General features: G+C 48.7%; 3 protein-coding genes across 3 annotated transcripts; 2 read left to right on the forward strand and 1 right to left on the reverse strand.

Annotated features, from left to right (window-relative positions):
- Nucleotides 1-280: 280 nt before the first annotated feature.
- LOC133889153 (protein NRT1/ PTR FAMILY 6.4-like) lies at nt 281-4622 on the reverse strand. Its single transcript, XM_062329623.1, has 5 exons — nt 4535-4622; nt 4213-4430; nt 3566-4113; nt 1800-2595; nt 281-316 (listed from the first exon to the last, which is right to left on the reverse strand). The coding sequence occupies exons 2-5, from the start codon at nt 4399-4401 to the stop codon at nt 281-283; spliced, it is 1569 nt and encodes a 522-aa protein (XP_062185607.1). The 5' UTR covers nt 4402-4430; nt 4535-4622.
- Nucleotides 4623-7901: 3279 nt separating this feature from the next.
- On the forward strand, nt 7902-11683 carry LOC133888214 (plant UBX domain-containing protein 4-like). Its single transcript, XM_062328369.1, has 4 exons — nt 7902-8217; nt 9825-10116; nt 10904-10999; nt 11107-11683. The coding sequence occupies exons 1-4, from the start codon at nt 8048-8050 to the stop codon at nt 11482-11484; spliced, it is 936 nt and encodes a 311-aa protein (XP_062184353.1). The 5' UTR covers nt 7902-8047; the 3' UTR covers nt 11485-11683.
- A 15-nt stretch (nt 11684-11698) lies between these two features.
- Nucleotides 11699-13265, forward strand: LOC133888213 (uncharacterized). Its single transcript, XM_062328368.1, has one exon. The coding sequence runs from the start codon at nt 11699-11701 to the stop codon at nt 12983-12985; it is 1287 nt and encodes a 428-aa protein (XP_062184352.1). The 3' UTR covers nt 12986-13265.
- Nucleotides 13266-25911: the final 12646 nt, after the last annotated feature.

Below are 25911 nucleotides of genomic sequence, written 5' to 3' on the forward strand. Positions count from 1 at the left end.
TCCACTAATGTCAATATTTTATAGGTAATATTTGGTCTTAGTTTTATCTTCATTAAAATTCTTATTTCTAATATTTATTTAAATGGTAACTTAATTATATTTATTTATTTTCAAAGTTTGTTATAGTGTATTTAACTGGATTATCTTGTCACCTCTATTATCTTTTAACGTTATAGTTTGCTCCTGGCGTTCAGTATTTTCTATGAACTTATCTTCTTTCAAATCTATATTGTCAATTTTGGTTTTCAGGTCCTCTAATTTTACTTCTAATTTATTTACTTTATTTTTTAATATTCTTACTCTGCTGGATATTATTCTTTCATCTGTTTCTAGTCTTTTTCTTCTGCATGGGTCTTCCACACCTAAATTATTGATATCACCTTATCAATATCATATACCTTCGAAGGACAATATTCCTGACTTGTTTCATCTTTTCAACAGATATGTCTCTTTATATAGTTTTCTCTTTTTAAGATTTTTTTTTTTTTTAGATCTTGCCCATGTCATGCAACATCAGAATGAGATTTTAAATCTTTCATCGTATGCTTTATATATATAGAAAAACTCTAGCCTTTTTTCTAAAAAAACGAACTGCTTGCTGATCGTCTCTGCTGGCTGTACAGAAGTGTAGTGGGCAAATATATTACAGCTCTTTGATCTCACCATGCTGCTATTTAAGGCTTTGCGTCATTGTATTTGTACCTCCAACTTTATACGCGCAAAGAAGGGTGAATGCCCCAAGGTCTAACATCGCGGCAAACGTGATAAGCAATCTCCAAATTGCTGGTCCATAATATAGTTGCCGTTTCGGGGAATATCCAAGGTCTAGAGTCTCCTGCTCATCCTTTTTCAACTCGTTTTCCGGGCTTTATATTTTTTTTAGATGATTTTCCAGGTTTTTTAGCTGTTACTGTAACTGCTAAGCAGATGATAAGTTGAGTTAACAAGGAGGGTGACAGGTAAGAAATGGTTGAGCAGATTGATGAGTATGATGCCGAAGATAGCATGGTGTGTTGAAGTAGATAGTCCCATTTTTTAAGAAGCTATGTAAAGCTAGGCCAGCTGCACACCGGGCTTCATATTTGAATTGCTGAGCAAAAGGGGCCATTAAAAATGAGCCACACGAGATAACAGGCCAGACAACAAAGTCATTCCAGTCCTATATCCGTCCCATTGAAAACTTGAAACTTTCTCAAAAGGTTCTGAAATCTTAGAACTGGCGATCACGAATCAGAACCTGTTTCAAGACGGATATAGTTGTTGGCCACATACTGGATGACTTGTTCCAGTCAGTAGAAACCCAGATCCAAAGTTCGAACAGGTTTCCAAATTGCACCATAATTTTCAGCCTTACTTTCGAAAGAGCTTAAAAGAAAAACGACTGCCAAGGTCATGGCCTTGCGTTCGAAAGAGCTTTGCAGGTTGCCCGATCCCAAACAACTCCATACACACTGCCCAATCCGAAAGAGCTTTCGAGCTCTGCTACTACAGTAGTACTATAGAGTATAGACAACGTAGATTGCACAGCAGCAAGCACGCACACTTTCCGGTGGTGGATTCAGAATTGTAGATAAGAATGATCTAACTTAACATAATTTAATAAACTAACCATGTTATAATACTGAAGCTATAGTAAAATTCAAGAGCTGATGTAAATCTTAGGGTAATCCATGACCCACGCTGCTGCTGGATATGACCTAAACGTCCATCAATCTCACTGTCACGGATACCTTGACCGCGTCCTACTCCGGCTGGTCCACATCTGTCAGCTCCGCCGCCGCCGCTGACGCGGCGGGCGCCGTGCGTTTGTACTCGTGCCGGCTCGCATACACGAGGAACCCCGCCAAGTTTACCACGCCGAGCACGGCGAGCATCCAGTAGAAGAGGTCCAGCCTCCCGTCGTCCAGGTTGTCCCGCATCCACGAGCCCCGTGAGGCGGCGTCGACGGCGGCCACGAGCGCGCTGCTCAGGAAGAACCCCATGGCTAGCGTGGAAAGGAACAGGCCCGTGCTCATGGATTTCATCCGCTCGGGCGCCTCCCGGATGAAGAACTCCAGCTGCCCGACGTACGCGAACGCCTCGCCGGCGCCCACCAGGAAGTACTGCGGCACCAGCCAGAACGCGCTGACGGCCACTCCGCCGCCCTCATCGTTCGACGCGCCGCGGCGCTTCTTCTCGACGAGCGCGGCTACGGCCATGGCGAGCGTGGAGAGCACGAGCCCCGCGGCCACCCGCTGGAGGGAGGTCAGGCCCTGCGGGCGCCCGATGACGCGGCGCGCGAGCGGGACGAGGACCCGCTCGTTGAGGGACGTGAAGAGGAGGATGGCCAGGAAGAGGAACACGGAGAGGGACCCCGCCGGGACGACGAAGCCGCCCCGGCCGCGGCCGACGCGGCGGTCCATGCGCGACGCCTGCTCGACGGAGAAGGTGGTCATCTGGGAGTACACCGTCCAGAAGAGGATGCAGGTGGACCAGATAGGGATCAGCTTCGACACCATCTTCACCTCCTCCACCTCCGTCACCGTTGGCCCTGCCACGGCCGGCAGGTGCTCCGTTGCCAGGTCGGCGTCCACGATGGCGGCTTTGTCCAGAAACCTGCATGCGCATGCAAAAACAAAAACCAAAATGATTAAAATCCAAGTTAACTACGATCCATCGTTCATGTTACAACACGTGTCACAGTTCGTATAATCTGTCACTATCAACTTCGATGCTTGGATAGTATGTTAGATTCCGATCGTCCGCTACGCAATTCTGCGGGTTTTTTCTACGATCTGGACGGCATGGACAATGCGCTGTGTGCCACTCACAGCAGGTTTCGGCCTGCTGCAAAACAGTTCGTAGTGCTCCCAAAAATGCCCCAAACTTCGCTCCTGAAACGACGCATCCGAGGACGTTGTTTGGAGGTGATTTGCAGAGCATGTCGGTGTGCGTCCTTCGGTGTCCAGTTTCAAGTGATTAGCTGCAATCAATCAACAGTTCTGCATGGGCATTGTTGTGCTTGCCTACCACTCTTTAAGTTATGGCACACCAGCACCATAAGCTGAGATGCCACTGAAATTGCAAAAAAACACTGATTTGATGTTGACATGCTGTATATATAGTTACAGTTCACGGACGATTCCTGGTATATTTGGAATTTGTTCCTCGTCGGTTCCTTTTCCTAGCATGGTTTTACGTGTTGTATTGGCAAGAACACGACGTCTCGTCTTTAGCTTCTCTTGTCCAATATTACGGGCCGCCTTAGTCAGTACCAACTTACAACGAGGAAAAAATGCTTCTACTAATGCACACCTTTACTGAACAGCTACGTGTATCAAACTCTTCGTCCAATCAAGACTAGACGACTTCGCATGCATACAAATGTAGGAATACATGTCTTTGTGAGGCAGTCGGGAAGTATGACAATATTCTACCACTGGACTACCTGACATTTTTTTTCTGCGGTAGTTCTATACTTCTATGACACTTATTTCACCAGTAAACAAAGTTACAAAAAAATAAAGCTAAGTACTGTTATACTAATTTGATACCGAAGAGGCACGTAATAGTGTTCCGAAATTACCTGAGCCTGTCGGTGTGTGGCACCTTGGCCCTGTGGAAGCCGTGGAGCTCGCTGGCGTCCGCGGGGCACGGCAGCCTCCGGTTCCGCCACGCCGCCAAGAGCACGCGGCCGATCACCGTGAGCGGGCTCCCCTCGGGCCTCCGGTACCGGTACCTCGGCGTGCCCGCCACGAACACCACCACGGCGGCGAGCATCACGGCCGCCGACACGCCGTACCCCCAGCCGCGGCCGACGTTGTCCTGCACGTACACCAGCGCGGTGGTCGCGAACAACGACCCCAGGCTGACGCAGCAGTAGAAGCGGTTGAAGAAGAACACCTCGGCGCGTTCCTCCCGCGGGTCGCGCCCGTCGAACTGGTCTGTCCCGAACCCGGACACGTTCGCCTTCAGGGCACCCGCGCCCGCCGCGATCGTGTACAGCGCCGCGTACAGCATCGCCATCTGCCCGCCGCTCGCCGCCACGCACCCGGAGCCGGGGCCATACGCCGTGGCGCACCACGGCGGCCGCATCCCCGGCACCGTCGTGCTCGTCGCCAGCAGGCTCCCCCCCTACGAACAAACCGATCATGCATGCAGCGTTAGATAAAACGCAGATACACTATCTCGCTAGTTCGAACGTATACGTTGCTCTCTGTGTGCATCACGTACGATGGCGATGATTGTGGCAGCGCCGACGATGGTGAGGTAGCGGCCGAGCCTGGCGTCGGCGACGAAGCCGCCGAAGAGAGCGAGGAGGTTGAGCGTGCCTATGAAGTTGGTCACGATGTTGGCCGACTTGGCGCTGGATAGGTGCATGTCACCGACGAGGTACGTCACCATGTTCATCGTGACGCCCATCACCAACACCCGCTCCGCCAGCTCCACGCCTGAGAAAAAACTCAGGAATCATGCATGGGCGAAACATGGCCACTCCAACGCCATGCATGACCGATCAGTGTACTTGCGGTCGAGTATATATGTGTGCACGTACCAGCGATGAGGCCGGCGCCGAGCCATCCTCCGGTGCGGGACTTGTCCACCGGGTTGCCCTTGAAGTCCACCACCAGGCCCTCGTCGGCGCCATCGTCCCTGTATCCGCCGGCGGAAACCTAGAACGTGCGTGCACCCGGTTACATGATGATCGAGACAGCTCTTTATGCATCACTCATAGATAGCATCCAGACGAGATACGTGAGAATTGAGATATATGTAAAATTGTCGATGCTCGAAGTTACGAACCAGTAGCAGTGCACTACTCGGAGCGACATACCATGCTGCCTTCTTGCGACTTCGCTTGCGGTCTTGGTCTTGCGGAGAGGGCGATCAGGAGCAGGGAAGGGCGGCGGATTTGCCTGGTGCGAGCGAGGTTGGCCTGTAAGAAAGGGAGGATTTATACATTGATCGGGAGGAGGTGTTGGGGTCCGGATTTCTTTTAGATGCGTGTCGGTTAGGGATGTAAGTGGGTATTTAATGATTAGTTTTGGGTCACTATTTATTTTATTTTTTAATTTAATTAGGCAGGTATGAATCTTTACTTTATATTTTTAATTTTAGGCTGACCTAATAAAAAAAATACAAAACTTATATTGTTCGTTTTCACGACCCTCACCGTTTTCTCCCTGCTTTACTTTTGCCTTTCCCGGCAGGATGAGTCAAATTTAAATTACTAAAGAGCTCTATTTAATTTCCCACCAAAAAAAATCTTAAAGAGCTCTCAATAATATGGAAATGGTTAGTAAAGGCCGTCAAAAGGTATACACTGCACAGTAGGTTCAACATCTTTTTATAAAAATATTGAACTGCATGCAAGCATGGATCGTCATGTATTTGCTCTTGTGCACCGTAGAAGATTGGAATCAATTGCTTTCTGGATAGTTAACCTGTGCACCAAAAGAGTTAACCGCGCGAAAGTTTCTGGTTTGCTTTTTTTGTCTGGTGATAAGACTCGGTGTTGCGAACATTAATGGTTGAAGCAACTGCCCTCTAGTTTTTGGTCACATTAATTGAAAGTTAATCTCTTAGTACAAGTTAATTTTCATATACAGAAATTTCACGAGACACCTGCAGTCTAGAGCTTAGCATTTTAGATTTGCAGATCCCAATTCCTTTTTCTTTACAGTTTTGCTAATCCTCAGGTGTTTGGGACAAACTTATTTTTAGTCATAATCCTAAGCCCTTGGACGAGCATCCAACCCCTTGATTTCAAGCACTTGAAAATAGTCAAACCTATTTCTTTACCACTCCCACACAAAAAATTGTTTTACAAAAAAGCAGTCGGTGAGCATACTTAAATTGTTGCACTAAGGATGTACACGCGCACACCACTATGCACGCGCATCAAACTTACACACTAGTGCACATGACACGCTTATGCATGGTCGATGCGAATATATGTTTCATCTAGTTAGTCTATATCTCTGCATAATTGATATGATATATGTTTCATCTAGCTAGTCTATATCTGTGATGAATGTTACTGTATAAAATCAACTATGATGCTAAATAAATTTTGTGACTTGCTCGGACCAACAGGTTGCCTTTCAATTCGAGTCTGATCAAAACTTAAAAGGGTCGAGTTTAACTATTTTAAAATGCCTGAAAATAACTTATCTTTCAATCATCTCTTATACCCTTGGATCAATATCCAACCACGACCACTTCAACCATAAAAAGGTTGGATGTCGATCGTCGATCCAATGTGCAGGTTTTGAGGTCTTAGATAGAACATCCACTGGTGCATGCCCACTTGCCCAGCTAACTAAACTAAACAATGTCACCACATCACGTACTCCTGTTTTGGCATGGCAGGGACTTCACTTAATCACCTTATGTGGCTCGGGATAAGCTCAGATGTTGCCGTTTCTGATAAGTGGACATTTCGCAGATCGACCTGTGTCAAACTGTCAACAATCTATCACCAGTGATCACCACAGGTCTTTAAATAACGCAATCAACATCTCTATCCGCCGGCAGCGTGACACAAAAGAACTTAATCAGTCTCAAAACTAGACCGGAATTGACTAATCCCTTATGCCGGACTTCCAGGTCTGATGCATGCGATATTCGCGCGCGTGGCGTCTCTCTATCACGATGAAGATCAGAGATGATGAAACCTGGCGTCCATCGCAACAGAGGTAGTAATCTATCGTGTTTCTTTTTTGAAAAGAATCTGATTGGCGCATGCATAGTATATTTTAATGAAAACAAGCAACCGAGTTCCATGTGAACTTGTACTCCTGCAATTCGATAAGAGCTTCCGAAAGGCGTTGGTTGCTGACACACACAATTACGTTGGCAACGGGTTAGCAAGGGAAGATTACATTGTACGTGCCACGGAGCAGATTCAGATGCTTAGGTGTTAATTGGGCTTGTTAGTCAAACAAAACAGGCCATGTTCGTGTTTGGTGTTCATTGGGCTTCTACTCAGGCGGGCTCAAGATTTCGGGCCTCAATCCGAAACGGGCTGCGCCCATGCACGTAGTAGCCTCCCTTTTCACGTGTGATATCAAGCTAGTTTAGGCAGGCTAGAAGATCTGACTTGTAAAATCATCCCTCGGGATTAAAATCTTTATGTAGCAAATGTTTCATAATAAATTTTATATTGCCTCCTCTTTAAAAAGAGAGGGTAAAAGAAAGCTTCTATTACTGTTTATACAGTAGACTATTACTGTTTGTACAGTAGACCAGATGATATCAACTATATCTTTTTTAATGTGTTCTGACCCAATTTTTTTTAAGTGCTCTGATAGAAATTTTCAGTGGACTGACTTCGATAGCTGATTTATGGGTAAGTTAGCTTCTAAAGTTTTTTAAAATCTCTCAAATCCTAGGTCTCTTCCTATTTGTAAATATTGCTTGGGCACTGTAAAGGACCAGAACCATCATGGTTATTGAGAAAAAATTCCCCACCAAGCCAGCTGATATCATGATTCTCACTATCATTTGTGTAAAAATAGTCTCCTTCTCAAACATGACGATAAGTTTATGGTGAACAGTGTTTCCTTACAGAATCGTAAATGACTATATTACTTCCCTTCGACAGATGGTCCGACTTCTGATATATTTGTGCTTGACGTAGGGACGTCTTGCCTTATATAATTTTGATCTCTCTAGTGTGCTAGTAACTTCAACGGTTATTTTTCCTATGTTTTTTCTGCTATTATGTTGTTTCTAAATTTTGATATTGAATTTTAATAAAAATCGAGTTAATCTCTGTTAAAAAATATCAAGCTAGTTTAATCCGAGCCGTCCATCGCGCTTCTGCACGGCCCAGCGAGCCTGGCGGTACGGGCCGACGTGTCCGTCTCCGCCCCTCCCCGCGAACGCGTGATACCTCCTCGGCTCCTCCGCAGCCGCAGCGCCGTACACCCCAAGCCCCTTTTTTCTAGTCTCCAGCCTCTACCGACCAACCAGAGCTGTTCGACTCGCGAGCACACACAACTTGACGCGCGAGCCAAACCCTACCCCCGCCGCGACCGACCCTGATCCCCCCCACCCGTCGGCGATGAGCTCCTCCTCCAACGGCGGGAAGAAGCCGGCGCCCGGCGGCCGCGGGGGCCCCACCATCCGCACGCTCGCCGACATCAACCGCGGGCCCTCCGGCTTCCCCGGTGGGGAAGGCGGCGGCAGCGACTCCGACGAACCGCAGGAGTACTACACGGGTGGCGAGAAGAGGTATGCCTCTCCACCTCTCTCGGCGGTTTCCTTCTACCGATCGGCCTTGCCCGTGCGATTTGCTTGCGATCGGGCATCGGAATCTCCGCTCCTAGTCTTACGATCTAGATAGGTCCCGTGGTTGGAGTGTGGAGCGGATTCCGGGGTTAAATCGTATTATTTGGATTTGTTCGGCTTTTGATCTGTTTAGGTTGCGAGGTTTCGATTTGCTTGCTGTGCTAACTATGCGAGATACAGGGCAAGCGTGACTGCGCATGACCTGTGATCTGACGGGTACCAGGAGTTTTTATTCTCTTTGATTGTAATTTCTATGAAATTTATGTTGAGTTTTATGTGTGGTTTTTTTTTTTCGCCAGAACTATGCTCGTTTGGATTAGGTTGGGCCTTCTTTGGGAGTGATCCCGCTTGTAGATTTTTTATTAGGGGAGGTTTGTGTTAATGTGGAAATTCATCCAGTGACAAATGCGAATTATCGGCACATAGTCAACTAGTAAGCTGCACGCTCTTTGCACGTCAACGCTAAATCAAAGCAATTGTTACATAATGAAAAACAGAGAGCTCAAACTTAGATTACATATGCTGACTTAAACAGAGAATATATCCACTGGTACGGTGCATTCCTCCCTTTGGTATTTGTACATACACCTCAAATCATGATGCAAATTTGGTCTACACATGTAGAGATGTGTTGGTAACTAACATTTCCATTTTATGTTAATATTGTTGTGTTTAGACCTTAACTTATTTAGGCTGTCTTGAAATTCCTTATAAGTATATGACCATTTGCATTGCAATTTGACGTGACGAAACATGAGCATTAGATATGGGTAAGATATACTGGACATAGCCACTGCTGAGGATACCAAAATTTGCTCTTATAAATGTCAAAGTTAGCAGTTTATTTGAGTCAAAATGAAAAATTGACCATGTTACAATAGAGGAACCGTGCAATATTAATTTCTCTGGACATCGCTTGAATATTTCAATTTCAGTGTAGCATGTCCACACATCTAAAAGAAACAAACACGGCATGTGTCTCTGGTGTTATGGTCGGTTTTTGCTGCCTCAAATGTGTAGAATCAGGTAGCATAAACAAGATGTACTGGTTGAAATCCATAGGGAGTTGAGCTGGAGGGATTTAATATGGGAGGCTGGAGGAAGGCAAATCCCTTATATTAGCATGCAGGTTCCTTCTAATCAGTATTCATACAGCATGAGTGAAGCACCTGTGCTAGTTGTTAATGTTTTATTTAAGTTTAGATATGACTATGGGGTTGAGGCCCATTAAAAGGAAGCAATGATCATAGCCAGTGTTTTATGTAGATGCTCTTTTACTCTTTCCTTGAATGAAACAAAGAATATATTCTAGCCTTTAGGTCCATTGTCTGCCTTAAGTGCAAATGCATCTTATTCTACTTTTCCCCTCTAGACTTAATGCATAACATTTAGAAGAATAATCTCAAAAATGTTTAGCCCCACATCTTGCCATCGAGAAGATCTTGACAATGCTTAGCTTGGGGTTTTCCAATTTTTAGGTTGACTTTGTGTTTTTACTTTTGTTATGTAAGTTTTATATTTTTTTAGCTTTTATCTTTGTGTATGTGCAGCGGGATGCTTGTCCAAGATCCTACAAGAAGAAATGATGTGGACTCAATTTTTGAACAAGCCAGACAGATGGGTGCTGTCCAAGGTGTACCCCCCTTTATTGATGGCCAATCTTCCAGCTCTAGGAGCTTTACAGGGACTGGCCGACTGCTTTCAGGAGAGCCAGCACCATCTGCGGCTCCTCAGCCACCAGTTGAAGTACTCCACAATATACACTTGTGGAACAATGGTTTCAGTGTTGATGACGGTCCACTGAGAGACTATGACAATCCTGAAAATGCGGACTTCATTGAGGTGATTCCTCTTTATGTGATATTTCTGGATAATTTTATCATATACCAAGTAACTATTTTTTTTGGGTATAAACTCATTTCCCCTACACTAAGAATCCGAGGGCTGCCTATTGTCCATGCCTACTGATGTTTCAATTCTACTGCACGTAGTTGCGTAAATTGCAGTTAAGAATGTGTTTAGAAGTAATCACTTGTATGCTTTTACTGCTTATCTTTCACACTGTTTTTTGCATTTTGTTCTGGAAAGTGGCTATTAGAGAATCATTGCCCTTCAGATGGTTCCGGAACATTTTGGTTGATGACTTTACGGACCATCATGTTGAAATGTCAATTATGCTGGTTCCATTAGTTCTTTAAACACTTTTCGTAGACCCAGTTTCTGATTCACCACATCCGCAACTCAAAACTTGACTGGAAATATAAGCTGGAGTCTCAATCACCTGTATTTCATTGTAACTTGGAACAGATCTCAATGTTACTTTGCCATTCCCTCTTTTGCCAGAAAATTCATGAACACTTGGCTGATCCTCTGGTTCGCAGTGATTTTTCCCCTGATACGCCATTTCTTGTTATAGATTTTGCACCTTGATGTTTAGCTGTTCCTTCTTTTCTTTTTTCAGACAAAGATTTTGTTGAACTGTTATTGCTTTATTGGTTAATTTAATTATAGTAACGGGGCAATTGCAGGCTGTTGGCTTCTTATTTCAATGTGTATACTTGAAGTGAACACCCTCATAGATCACAGCTGAAGGAATTCACACTAACTGTACCTTGTTCTGGCTTTTCAGAGCATTAAGAACTCCCAGTGCCCCCAGGAGCTGGAGCCTGCTGATAGAAGGACAGCTGTTCATGTGAATGTTATAAAAAGACTTGAAGATTACAAGGTAGGCCCTTCACCCTTCATCCATCAATGGCTGTCTGTACCCCTCCCCCTTTGCATTAGCAGTACTTCGAGGCATATACAATATCCTTTGTGGTTTTATTCATGTAGGAACCCATAAGGGCTCGATCAGCTTTCCAGGGTGTCGGGAGAACCCTTGGCGGTGGATCTTCCGCATATGAGAGCTCAGCGCCAGCTCCTCCCGCTCAAGCGCCTCCTGCTGATTCGAGGTCTGTTGGCATAATCGTGGATGACTCCCAGCCGTTTACATCCATACAGCTTAGGCTGGCAGACGGCACTCGCATGGTCGCCCGGTTCAACATGCGCCACACTGTGGGTGATATCAGGTCTTTCATTGACGCATCTCGGCCAGGAGCTGCGAGGCCGTATCTGTTGCAGACTGGTTTCCCACCCAAGCAGCTGACTGACCCAACGCAGACTGTCGAGCAAGCTGGCCTGGCAAACTCTGTTATCATGCAGAAGATCTGAGGCCTCACCAAGGTGGGACCAAGGTGGGAACGCATAGTCCACCCGTCCGTGTTTCGTTAATTTAAACTCAGTATATCTTCGAATGGTTGATTATGTTACCAGATACCGTAATGGCATGATACTGTATCGGCATGGTTGCCATTCCATCGGATTCTACAAATCGTCACTATATTGAAGTATACATTTCTATGTCTAGCAACTACTGGAGTCCCTTATGGGTTACGCTATGCGTATCCAGTTATATATCACCAGTTGTTTCTTGCATTACTGTTCTATTTTCTTATCCTCCGATGATGTTTCGCATCGCCATGTCTCTTTGGAAACTAGCCGGTTATCGCCGAAGGCCCAAAAATTACATTCCACCATTTCGGCCCAAGAGGCCGAGACCGACATGTCGCATGGCCTCATGTTGTCACTGAGAAATGAAACCGTGCCCGATGCAGAGGCCAGCGTTCACCGCATGCGCCGCCGCCGCAGCCTCCTGCTTCCCGGTGTAACCTCCCTACCCATGTTCCCGCCGCTCCCCCACCTCCGGCGCCGCCTCCTTGCCACAACCCCCAAACTCCTCGCCCCGTCTTTATTCTGCTCCCTCTCCACCGCCACCGCACCGGCAGCCCGCAAGCCGACCACCGCCGTTGCCGTCCTCTGGGACCTGGCCGCCTCCCGGCCCCCCTCCAAGCTCCCCCTCTACGACGCCGCCGTCCGACTCCACCTCGCCGCCACCTCCTTCGGCCGCCTACGCGTCTCCGCGGCCTTCCTCCACCCCTCCCACCGCCTCCCGGCCCCCACCCCCACCGCGTCGGCCGCCACGATCCACCTCTGCCGCGTCTGCGGCCGCCGCTTCCGAGCCCGCGACGTCCTGCTTCGCCACTTCGACGCCATCCACGCCCGCGAGCACGCCAAGCGCCTCGCCCGCATCGACTCCTCCCGGGGCGACCGGCGCGTGCGCCTCGCCGCGGCGCTCTCCCTCAAGCTCTCCAAGTATGAAAAGGCCGCCCGCGAGCTCACCGCCGCCGCGGGCCTCGCATCCCCCGCCAACGACCTCCAACGCGCTGGCGTCCGCGTCGAGCACTCCCGCACCCCCGCGGCCTCCCTCCGGGAGCGCGCGCAGCAGGTGCTCGACGAAGGGTCTGTGGGGTGCCTGATGCTGGTCTCGGGTCACGAGGAGCTCGCCTCCCTGCTACGGCTTGCTAGAGAGAAGGGTGTACGGTCGGTGGTGGTCGGCGGGGAGTCCGGGCTGGCGAGGTGGGCTGACGTGGGGTTCAGCTGGGCGGAAGTGGTCGCCGGGAAGGCCAGGAAGGCGGCGCCGTCGGTGTCCGGGAAGTGGCGGGACAGGGACGTGCTCAAGGGGCTGGAGTGGAGGTACGAAGAGGACGAGGAGGAAGAGGTGGTGTTTGAGGACGGTGCCGGAGACGGGTTTGAGGAATTGGCGGGGAAGGTGAAGGGGAGGCCGTGGTGGAAGCTGGACTCTGACGGTGAGGACTCCGGCGTTGGTGGTTGAACGATCACAATTTGTTTGCACATAATGTGTTTGCTCTTGTGCCGCTTGGGTACCTTCAAAGGAAGCATGGATCATGGCACATGAGTGGTGTCATGAGGTCATTGAAGTGTAGCATTTTGTGCGTAGGTGGAGTATCGCTTCAACGGTCGTGTAACTTGTAAGAGATAATCTGTGCGAGAGCTTTGCTTTCGTCTCTTGTCATAGTAGCTAATATCATTTGAACTTGCATGACCAAAATTGATGCTGCGCATTCACACATAGAAATGCTTATCTTTGTAAATGGCTACACTCATTTTTCAATGATGCGCAAAGTCCTTGAGCCTAGCGGTGCATGACGCGTGCAGGCAGAGGCGGAACCAGTATACGGATATGGGTGTACATACACCCAATATTTTTTTGCAAAAAAATCATAATTAGTAGATATAATACATATATATATATCTGGAGCTGGTTCTGAATATGTATATTTAGCACAAACTCGCTAACTAGATCGAACAATCTCAACCAAGTTGTACTCTCCTCCCCACCCTTCCCATGCTAGATCGGCATGCTCCCACTCGTTGGTTGTTGGCTAAGTGCATACGCACGCACGGAGCCATGACATTGACGCCTTCAACGCTCCAAGCCGAGCAAACAGAAGCATTGAAGTATTTTCATCTCGTCTATATATTCCATGCACATGTTTTAGAAAATAGAAAGAATGCAGTTTTGCACCCGCCGGAGCCAAATGGTGGCTGAAATTTGTCAACACTTGTTGAAGGACTTGCAAGTCAGCCTCGAAAATTATTTTAGTCATGCTGAGGCGATCGACTTCCTGTACTGCGTGCAAAAAATATATCAATTCTAAAATATTGAAAATAATTTTATCAATTCAAACATGTAACCTTAGCTAAACTAAACAAACATATTGTACTACAGAAAAAGGCAAATTCTAATAAAAACACACTATAGATTTTCTAATTCACACAATAATGCATTGAAAATCCAGTATAGATCTTGTTCGTAAGAAAAAAAGATACAACGATGCAAAGTTATCAAAATGTAAATATTTTTAGGTGATATTTTTAAATAACAGATATATAAATGGAAAAGATATTGAAATCATGATATATGGTATGATAACACCTAGGTTATAAGTTTTGGATATGGCATTACGAGGATACTGGTTATAAAAATGGTAATTTAATCTGATTACCTGTTCACGGGTAAATACTTAATCGACCGGATATAGATAGCATTTTGAACCCGTAAGTATGTTCGTGGATGAAAAATACTATCCGATGAGTATGAGTAAGACATACCCATATATCACATGAGTACCCCCCTGCCCCACCATCCCGCGGTTAAACAGGTATACCCGTAGGCAACGAGTTTGGTGCTGACCCTTTGCCTATAGGTATACCCATGGGCAGATAAAAAACCGGTGGATACATGTATTGGTGAGCGCTACATGTACTTGTTATATTCGATTGTCATCCTTAACGGTTTATTTTAAGATGTTAGTCTAGAATGAATAACTTTTTAAAATTAATTTTGATCTCGTGACTTTTTAGGAAAATAAAAGTTTGGAGCTAATGAGACATACTTAGGATAAAATAAAAGGATAGAATGTTCTTTACACCAATTATTATTATGTTGCGTCCACCATTACGTCTAGAGATGAGAAAAATGATGTTCGGCTTGGGGGTGCCCTCGTCCAGAATGTGCCGAATCAATACTAGCACTTGCCCCACACCCACTTGTGGTGTGCGCTATGCAAGATATGTGTTGGTTTCCATAGCGGAGCTCACTAACGATACCATAAGCTTGCACCTCTATCATATTGGTTATTGCCATGGGCCGATGGGTGGGGGGGGGGAGCCCCTACCCTCGAGCACACTTGACAACGTCCGAATCTCCTTAAAAAATTTGAGTATGAAAGAGAAAGAAGAAGATAAAAGGAGGAGGAGAGGAGGAGAGGAGGAGAAGAGGAAGAAGAAGAGAAAAAAAAAAGAAGAAAAATGAGGAGGAGGAAGAGAGAAACCCATTGCTTCTTGGTTCTTGATCTGCCACTGGTTATTGCCGTAGCAATAGCCTATACAACACATCTGAGTTCGGCTGAACAAGGGTCTGATGAGCTTCAGTGTGGCCTAGATCGATGCTGTGGGTAGAGCTGAATTGAAGAGTGGTGTACCACAACGACACGGGTCAAAAATGGTGGCTGAAATTTGTCAACACTTGTTGCAGGACTTGCAAGTCAGCCTCAAAAATTATTTTAGTCGTGCTGAGGCGATCGACTTCCTGTACTACGTGCAAAAAATATATCAATTCTAAAATATTGAAAATAATTTATCAATTCAAACATGTAACCTTAGCTAAACTAAACAAACATATTGTACTACAGAAAAAGGCAAATTCTAATAAAAACACACTAGAGATTTTCTAATTCACACAATAATGCATTGAAAATCCAGTATAGATCTTGGTCGTAAGAAAAAAGATACAACGATGCAAAGTTATCAAAATGTAAATATTTTTAGGTGATATTTCTAAATAAAAGATATATAAATGGAAAAGATATTGAAATCATGATATATGGTATGATAACACCTAGGTTATAAGTTTTGGATATGGCATTACGAGAATACTGGTTATAAGAATGGTAATTTAATCCGATTACCCGTCCACGGGTAAATACCTTAATCGACCTGATATAGATAGAATTTTGAACCCGTAAGTATGTTCGTGGGTGAAAAATATTAGCCGATGAGTATGAGTAAGACATACCCATATATCACATGAGTACCCCGTGCCCCAGCGTCCCGCGGTTAAACAGGTATACCCGTAGACAATGAGTTTGGTGCCGACCCTTTGCCTATAGGTATACCTATGGGCAGATAAAAAACCGGTGGATACAGGTATTGGTGAGCGCTACATGTACCTATTATATTCGATTGCCATCCTTAACGGTTTATTTTGAGATGTTAGTCTAGCATGAATAACTTGTTAAAAATAATTTTGATCTCGTGACTTTTTAGGAAAATAAAAGTTTGGAGCTGAAATGAGACATACTTAGGATAAAATAAAAGGATAGAATGTTCTTTACACCAATTATTATTATGTTGCGTCCACCATTGCGTCTAGAGATGAGAAAAATGATGTTCGGCTTGGGCGTGCCCTCATCCAGAACATGCCGAATCAATACTAGCACTTGCCCCACACCCACTTGTGGTGTGCGCTATGCAAGATATGTGTTGGTTTCCATGGCGGAGCTCACCAACGATACCATGAGCTTGCACCTCTGTCATATTGGTTGTTGCCATGGGCCGATGGGGGGGGGGGAGAGCCCCTACCCTCGAGCACACTTGACAGCCTCCGAATCTCCTTAAAAAATTTGAGTATGAAAGAGAAAGAGGAAGAGAAAAAGAGGAGGAGAAGAGGAAGAAGAAGAGAGAGAAAAAAGAAGAAAAATGAGGAGGAAGAGAGAAACCCATTACTTCTTGGTTCTTGATCTACCACTGGTTATTACCGTAGCAATAGCCTATACAACAAATCTGAGTTCGGCTGAACAAGGGCCCAATGAGCTTCAGTGTGGCCTAGATCGATGCTGTGGGTATAGCTGAATTGAAGAGTGTGTACCACAACGACACGGGTCAAAGCGCGCGGCCAAGGATGAGGCAGGCGGCTCGTCACTGGCGATAGTCCCGACGAGGATGTTGTGGCCCGTGCGCCCATGCAGCTCGGTGAGATCGCAATGGCGTGGAGAGTTTTGTGGCAAGATCAATTCCGAAATCAGAAGGAATGGGCTCTTCCTAACTACTACTCGTAGGCAGCGAGGTGAGATGAGGGTGCGATGCGGTATTCTGCTCCTACCCAGAGGTGATCGGTATATGAAATATCGACCACTCCGGACGGTATTTCATTTACCGACCACAGCAGGGACCATCTCGTGCATCCTTCTCTGTTGGAGGGCTCCACTGTTGCACCGGCCCGCTCGCGTTGCTGCCTTCCCGTGAGACCGCAGATCGCTTCGGCTCGGTGTCGGTGGACGTCACGTACCGCGACCTGGGACGGGATCACGAAGACCGCGGTCGCACGCCGTGGTTCTGCTGGCGGGGAGGGATGGGTCCACCCCGACCTGATCATAGAGCCAGTTACTGGACACGGGCAGTGCATGCCGTCGGCTGTGGGTAAGCAACGAACCGTGGGGTAGATATTCCACACACGCATCGGTTTTCCCGCTCGATCGCGGCCTTATCTCCTGCAGAAATCAATCAATTAGCCCCCCAGCCGACCCGGGAAATAGGCCACAAGCAAAGCTGCCAGCCAGAGGCGGACCGTTCATACGCCCCAGCCACCCGACGGCGGAAAAGACCCCATCCCCATGGCATTCCACAGGCCGGCGGCGTCTGGCCAGAGGCAGAGAAGACAACCGCGTCAGGTAGCTGGAGCCTGGAGACGCTGAACAGTTGCAGCGAAGGGGTATGGGCCTGTGGGCTTTGGTGGGCGTGGGCCAGGTTAGGGAAAATGAGTGGAAATGAGGGGAGTTTTTTTTTATATTTTCCATTAAAAATTTAAATAAATAGATTCCTCGTGAACAGAATTACAAAACTAGACGTCTACCGCTCTCTCATGGGACGGTTAGACCGGGCGGTAAGCAGTCCCACAGACTCTTACCTCCCTTTCATGGGGCGGGTAGACTTACAACTCTTTGAAGACGCGGTAAGAACAGTACATAAACAGTAACCACGTTAAACAGTACTCCGAAGTTCGATGAACAGTACTCTGAAGTTCAATTCACTCCCTCCTCGATTCAAAACAGTGATATTCTGTTGCTCCAAAAATTCTAAAAAATTTTGTACGTGTTACATAATCCATATGCAACTTATTTTAATTGAATTCATCTAAAAATCCTGTGTAGAATTTAAATTAAAATTCTAAAAAACTACTTTTATAACTTCTAGACTTTAAATAAATTTTTAAAAACTGATAAAATTTACTAATATTCTCCTCAAATGAGAGGAGATCCCAAGAGACAGCCAACAAAGCCCAAAATTTCTCTCTCTCTCTGTACGTCACCTCCTGAAAGCGCTGCACCGGCTGGCTGCGGCTAGCTAGCTCTTCGTCTTCCCCGGCGTCTCGGCGAATTAAGACACTAGATTCACTTCATTTGTTACGGTAGTTGTATGGTAGCCAGTGCCCAGTAGGATGGAGCAAGGTCACCAACTGTGAGTGAGCTTGCCTGCCTGGCCCCTGCAGCTAATCAATTCCTCTCGTTATTTATGGATCTACCACGACCTGATCATCTCGGTCGGATAAAGGATGGTCACTCTCGATCCGCATAAATTCTTCACCTCGTCAGGTTTTGAGCAACGTAGTGCGTATTTCAGCAGAAATGATTTTTTTTTTAAATGAACGGCACCGCATAATACCTGTTTTTATTGATATAGTAGGGAAAAAAAATACAAGAGTATATCCATGTGGAGCTATAATCAGGAAAAAGAAAAACAACATCAAATACAACAACTAAACAACAAACAGTTGTAGCAACTATATTCGACCGGTTAGACAAAAGTACCACAACATGCGCCGACAACTGTAACGAACCACGATGATGTCACCTGCCACATCGTCGAGCACAGACGCCCTGCACCGAAATCAACCACTGTTATGCGTGATCGACCGTCACCGCGCCACCGTGCCCCACCAGCTCCATTGGACAGAGGACACCCACATCGATGGTCCCCTCGCCTCCGTCACCATCAAGACTTGAGTGGGAGTCATGCCGCACAGAACTCACCGCTGCCATACAGAGTTACCCGCCACAATCCGGCTCCCAAACGTTGTGTGCTGCCGCCCATTACCGCAAGAATCAGGCACCACCGCCAACCCAGGCCCTGTCACGCCGGACTGGCCATTGTCGTGCGAGACCAGCCACCGTCCAGGAAACCTAGGCCACCCCTTACCGGACTAGATCACCAAACTGCTGCCTGCGGGCTGCCCCACACCCGCTGGAGTCACCACTCGGCTGCCACTGACAGAGCCCCATCTGACCACCACATCACTAGATTGCCAAGCACCAGCCTAGCCGCGGCAAGCCCCAACACATCTTGACTCGCACAGTCATCGAAACCCTGGTCTTGACCGAGCATAGAGGAAGCCATCGTGAAGTCAACAACACCGCACCGAGAAGGACGTCTGTCGATGTAAAGAATATAGGGGTCATCCACCGGGATGGCTCGCAACGGTGAGCTTTGGGCAGTATCCACTTTCGTTCTTTAGCCAATGACCCCCGCGCGACCAGTCGACGCCAGCGCGACCACGGCCAGGGCCTTTGCAGGATTCCTCGTGACCAGTCCTTACTAGTCACGGGGTGGGTACTCGTTCAGGCCAGTCAAACCTCATTTAATGCCGCTACTCACACCGCTTTCCTTCCCCAGGCAGTGCACTTCGGCTGAGATGGCATGGTCAGCATAGAGTTACCTTATCCCGTCCCACAAACATTAATTGTTGCGGGACAGGTACGCAGACGTGACAGGGGGCGCAACAGGCGTGCGTGGGAAGCCAGTGATAGGATAGGGCAGGCTGGGCGCTTTGAGCGTGACAAACGTGGGTGCTACCGATGGACGGGACGGGCGCCGTAGGGATCCAGAGCAGGCACAACGAATGTATGCTTGTAATGATTGTTTATATCGTTTCTCTAGATAGGTATGGGTCTTTTTGTTAGGCCCACTTATAAGACTTCTTCCCCTTGGAATATAAAAGGGATATCTTTTGTAAAAGAGGAGGATGAAGAAGAATATGCAGGGTGTTGGGCTATTACCTCACGAGGGCCTGAACATGTATAACTCTGGTGTTCTTGAGCAACAAATGCACACACATTCCACAAGCACACCTGGAACGTCGATCACGCACCCGCTGTCCACCATACCCCGGAATCATTGTCAGGGACTACCCTCGATATTTGGTGCGCTAGGTAGGGGGCGTATTTTTGAGTTTTGGTAAGTACTATTAATTTCTTTTGGGCTATCCATGTTCGAATTCCCCGACGATCGATGAGTCCCGCTCGGATGATCCGAGTAACTGCGGGGTGTTCTTCATGGGATATGACCCAGACAAACCCGATATGTTCCAGAGTCAGCACATTGGACTAGCAACTAAAGACCTTGGGGTTCAACGAAGAGCATCATAGGCATCCATGTTCCCGGCGTCGACGGGGGCTCACGGACCATAAGTCCTGGGGGAACTAACCTCATCAACGGCAGCCTCACCTGGAGGAGCGCTCACCGCATCGGGATGATCAACACTCAGCCCTGTGGCGCAAACCGAAACCATCGGCCAGGTATGATCCGATCAGGTAAAAGAGTACCTAGAAACTAAGGGGGCGTTGTTTTCTTCGAGTAGGTTCAACCCGAGGACGGACAGATGGGTCCACACTTTGCACTTTTGACATGGGTGACAACCACTTCCCGCTGGGGACCAGGACCTCAGAAAGGTAACCCTCTCCTCCCCCGGTACCGACCACCCATCGATAGGAAGGGGGAATCTTTGTCCCACCTTTCAGGATTTCAAGGCGCCAGATACACAGTACTGGTCTCTAAGCGAGACACGCTTCCACCGACCATGAACGAGCACAGAACCCTGCATCGTCAGGTACATGGCTTAATTATGTTTTTACAATTAGTAATAGCATTGCAGAGTATGAGGGTCCCTTACCTGGAACGTGAGCAACATTCGTGTGGAGGGAGTAACACCTACTAGCGATGAGGGACTCGCTACTGGGTGTGACCCTAACGCCGAAGGGTTTTCCAATGCTCGGACTAGAAGATGGCGACATATCACTCCAAATTAAGAAAGCTAGAGCGATGTGCCATCGACCAGGAAGTCACTCACGTCCCTCGCAAGGACTACTTCCTTGGTCGATGGGCTGGTCCGTCTGGCTTCTTCTTGCGAAACAGCCACGGTTGGAGTCTTTGGGAAAAAGATTCACACGACCACCCACCGCGGTCTCGGGCCAACGTGGAACGGAACACCAAAGGCAACACCTTTGAAGGCAACACTTCCCTCGGTGTCGTCGACCTCGGGTGGCAATCATGTGGTCGTCCTGCTCGATTCGAGTACGACCTGGATGGATCAGATCTTGGACTACCTTCAGAATCAAGCAGACCCCGACGACGATGTGTCAGTGAAAGGGTCACGCGGGTAGACCGTGAGAATCCTCCTTGGTAGAGGGACGCCTTTGCCACCAAGGGAGCAACGACTCTTTACTGAAATACATCGCTCAGAATAAGGGAGCACAACGTTCCTTAACATCCTCAGTGTCATACGTGGAGGCCAAACCTCATACCGCCCTCCAGGATACTTACGAACAGGTGAAACAGTGCGAGTCGTGCCAGTATCACAGCCGAAATACCAACCTACCGGCACAAGCACCGCAAACCATACCACTCTCTCGGCCTTTCACTGTCTGGGGGCTCGACATCGTGGGATCGTTCCTTAAAGCCCTAAGCGGTTTTAAATTCCTATGCGTGGCAGTCGAAAAGTCCACGAAGTGGATCGAACCCAAGCCCGGTAGGGAGATCACTATCACAGCAACGATTAAAGTCCATGTGAGTGCTGGCAGTGCGACTTAGCAGTCCAAGTCACAGACAACAAAACTTGATTCACCAGTTAGGAATCGCACACTAACTGCCTCGAATGGCCAGCCATTCGGGCCTGACCAAGTGGCTGGGTGCGAACGAAGATAAAAACTCAGGTGAAGAGTTCCGTGAATGTGCTCTAAGGTTCAAGCAGCCGGTCTCAACAAGGCCTCAGGCGCCGCCACGACCACTAGGCGCGGGAAGAGCATTGGTCATGGGCGACCTCGACCAGGGTTCAGTCAAAGGCTGGGTAGGTCGTAATAAGCTTCTCCCGGGGAGGGAGGGGTGCTCCAAAGCGACCTACAATTTCCCGACTTGATGGGGTCAGGTTCGCCAGGGTGGTCGGCCGCAAATTACACAACCCGTGAAATGCTCGATGATGAGCTTGTTTGCTATTTTGCAGGACCTTCCGGAGCATGGACATGACTGTAAGTGTTTTCAAATCCAAGAAACCAAGCTTTTTGTGTTACGGGAATTCACAGACAAAAGCAACCTCCCACCAAATTGTAAGCATTTCCGTTTCAAGAACTTGACTGCCTGGTCGGCAGTTCCTTCCACTGATCAGACAGTTGGGGGCTAGAACTATTAGGGCATGTGTTTTTTTTTTCTTGCAACCAAGTCTGTTTAGCCCACTCGCTCATGTTGATGGGACGAGATCCAAAATTGATCGCTCGCACGCTGCTAGGGGGATGGCGCCCGAGGATTAACGACCACAATGCCACAAGCCCTAACTCGGGTCGAGCGCTGGTCGCCACCGAAAAGCTTGTCGGGCTAATGGTCATCGTTAGTGTCGTGACCTAGCTAGCGAGCGGGTTGACGCGATCCTCCCTAGGCATTACAAGCACTCTAAGGCTACTCACCGCCCAAGCACAGAAAAAATCCACATAAAGAAAAGTATCATTCGTTACGAAGCGACCACTCGAATGAGACCCGGGGACTAGCTCTAGACGACATCTAGACAATACTCCAAGAACCCAAAATTACTCCTAAGTGGGTCGAACCGGATGGTTCAAAGGCAGGAACGAACATCATACAAAAATGAGTCGGCATTGGCGTCGAGCTCCTCCGTGGTCATCCGAGTGCCTTCAAAACCAGCACCGACTACCGGCAAGAGGTCCAAGTTGGGGAAGCAGGCGCGAACGCAAGCGAGGGCAAGACAGGCGCCGGAGACCCCGACCTCAAAAAGGCGAATCCTTTGCTCAAGGTCACCTGCCTCCTCGGAGGCCGCCAGAAACCACTCAATATGACCGGTCACGGTGTTCCCAGGTGTCAGGCTAACCTGAACACCGGTGGACCGAAGCAAGGAATCGAAGGGGGTAAAGGCTTGGCTAAGATTGTAGTAGAATCTCACTCACCACTTGTTGCTCTCCTTGCTTAGCTGCTCTAGATCTTTCTGTGCTGCTGACAGATCTTCTCGACAACAGCGAAGGCTATCGCAGAATTCCTCTCTCTGCAGGATGCATTCCCGGGTCACCCGCTCTAGATCCCTCTGCACTGTGAGTAGCTTCTCCTGGCAAGCTAGTCAATAAACAGGTCATGAGCCACACAAGAGTCGGCTGTTCGAGCCTTGCATGGGTAACTTGGGACCAACACGAGGCTCAAGTGGTCGGAATAACACACATTGTCGGTCGCTCGGTGTACTCGCTTGCTCGACCACAAGCCCCAGCTCACGTTCGGTCGTCGCCTCCAAAATACGCCGGTCGGTGGGATAGTTGGGAGGATTGATCGGGGGCTCGGCGAGAGCTCGGGGGCTGGTCAGTGTAAGTGGGGGCTCGGTACGAGAGGATGGTTCGGACACTTCAGGAACTCTATGACCACAATAACATAAACTCATCAGAGAACAAAGAGCGGGAGGCTTCATTCGAATATATTACAAAACAAAAGTTACAATCAAGTTTTTTACTCGGTAGCCTCCACCCGGAAGACAGAAGTCACGTGGCCTACCACTCCTTGATACTCCCGCTGTAGCCTATCCTTAGCTTCGGGCCCGACAGCCACGGCAGCCTCTCGGATAAGGTCCAGGTTGAAGTTGGGGTCGCGACTGCGGTAGCACCAAAAAATGTACTTCGCAATTGACCTCACCGCCTGCACCACATCCTCTACACCTCTCATCGCCAGGGTGGCTGGGAGCTCAGAAAATTTTTTCGCCAGGACCCTGATGGCGTAGGCCCAGGCCCGGGCTGTGAGGTTATCCTTCAGCTCGGTGGCTTCCAGCCCGAGGCTCCCTAGGGGATCCGTCAGTGCCTTGAAGGCGTCGTGAAGAATGTTGAGGGCAATGCGTTCGTCCTCCTTGAGCAAGGAGTGCTCGGCAGAAAGCGCAGAGTGTTCGGCAGAAAGCGCAGCCTTCTTCCGCTGGAGCTCGCCACACCTTTGCTGTAGTAGGCGCCCGACCTCCCTTTCTTGGGCCAACTGTTTCTCCAGTTTGGCACACCTGCTGGCCATCGCTTCCTCCTCTTCGACTAGTCTACGAATAGAAGCGAGGATGCGGCTGACCAGAGCAAGCAAGTCGGGGACCGGTACGGACTCCTCGACCCGCACGGATTCCTCAACCGGCAACACGGGGATCAGAACCGCCACCGACGCTACGGAGGGCAAATCCAGAGCTGGCGGAGGCACTGGGATGTCTTGCAGGGGCACCGTCGGAAGAGTCGTGACAGGAGCCGCAGGGGCTACCACGGGCCTGCGGCAAACAACAAAGTTACTGAATCAGGAAGGAAAAGGACATCCAATGCATCTATACCTACCCAAAGAAACTTACCACGGCGGCGGGGAGCTAAGCAAAATTCTAGTCCTCACAAAGCCACTGGACCGACCGACTGGAGAGGACAACCCCGCCCGCTAGGGGTTCGCCAATACTCGGGGTTCCGTGAGCATGTTTGGACGCCTCCGCGGTGGGTGAGTCCTCTGCCGGCCTCTTTTGCGCAGACGCTTGTTCCACGACGGTCTAGTCGCGAGGTCTCTGGTCGGACCTAGCTGGGTCGGGGCAAGCCAAGCCTGTTCGGGTCTAGTCGCAGGGCGCTGGGTCTTGGCGGGACGGGTGGGGGCGCTACGGGTCAGCCTTCTGCCGACCGGCACTGCTCGCAGAGCTGCTATCTGCAATCGCCGCCTGACCCCGAGTAGACGGGTCACCTCCCCGACCTAACGGGTTGATGTTGCGACCAGGTCGGTGGGCGTCTGGGGCAGCAATAGGTGATGGCGATGGCTGGTGCCTCCTCGACCTCGTCAACTATCTGCCGTAAGACATCTACCTCGGGGAGACGCTGGAAATAACTCGAGCCATGAGATCATGACCAAGGAAAAGACTCAAGAAGGAAATTTTGAAAAAAATGCTAAACATACCAGTCTCACCCGAGCCCTCTCCGACAGGGGGAGCTCACACAAGGGGACACACAGAGGGCCACCCTTCCTGGAGACCGCCACCATCAGCGACATGACCCGCAAGTCGATGACCTTGTTGGGAAGATATGATCAAAGGGAATAAAACACCACTCAACCAACAAATAATGACAGAGGGACAACTATGATATTACCTACGAAGCTCTCCTGGGTGTCATCATCACTCCCGGTATACTGATATGCCAGGTGGGCTCTCCACCGCAGGGGACACAGTCGGCGCTTGATGAAGTTACGGACGACATCCGACCTTGACATGCCGGCTTCTGCAAGCGTCTTGACCCGGTCGGTAAGGAGCAGCAATTCAGCGGTCGGCTTGAGGGAGCTCCCCCAACTCTCCGCAAGATGTGCCGACGCATCTGGCACACATAGGATGGTCCAGGGAGTCGTCGGTCATGAGGTAGAACCATTCGCCCCTCCAGCCCGACCACGATGATTTGAGGTTCATATCCAGATAAGAGCTCGCGACACCATCACGGAGACGAAAGCTACAACTCTCAATGGTCGGCCCGGGCTACACCCGTGCCGTGTAGAAAAACTGGAAGAGACCAAGGCACGGCTCGATCCCTATGAAGTTTTCACACATGTGAGCAAAGATGCTCAACATGATGATGGAGTTGGGGTTGAGGTGGAGGTAGCAGATGTTGTAGAATGAGATGATGGTGGTGAAAAACTCATAAAAGGAGGGGACGAGACCCGTTAGGAAGAACGAGGCAAAGATCACAATCTCCCCCTGACGGGGAGCAGGGACATCCCTCCCCCCAAGGTGATATCCCGAAGACAGGCGGCGCGAAAGCAGGCGATTCTCGTACATCTGTTTCAGCTTCACGACGATGCACTTTGACTTGGGGAAGTCAAGCTCCTTCGGTGCGCGACGCCATGGGAGCTCAACGGTGGTTTTCGCAGGAAAGACAG

This window comes from Phragmites australis, chromosome 13 (genome assembly GCF_958298935.1).
Source record: "Phragmites australis chromosome 13, lpPhrAust1.1, whole genome shotgun sequence".
Lineage (NCBI taxonomy): Eukaryota > Viridiplantae > Streptophyta > Magnoliopsida > Poales > Poaceae > Phragmites > Phragmites australis.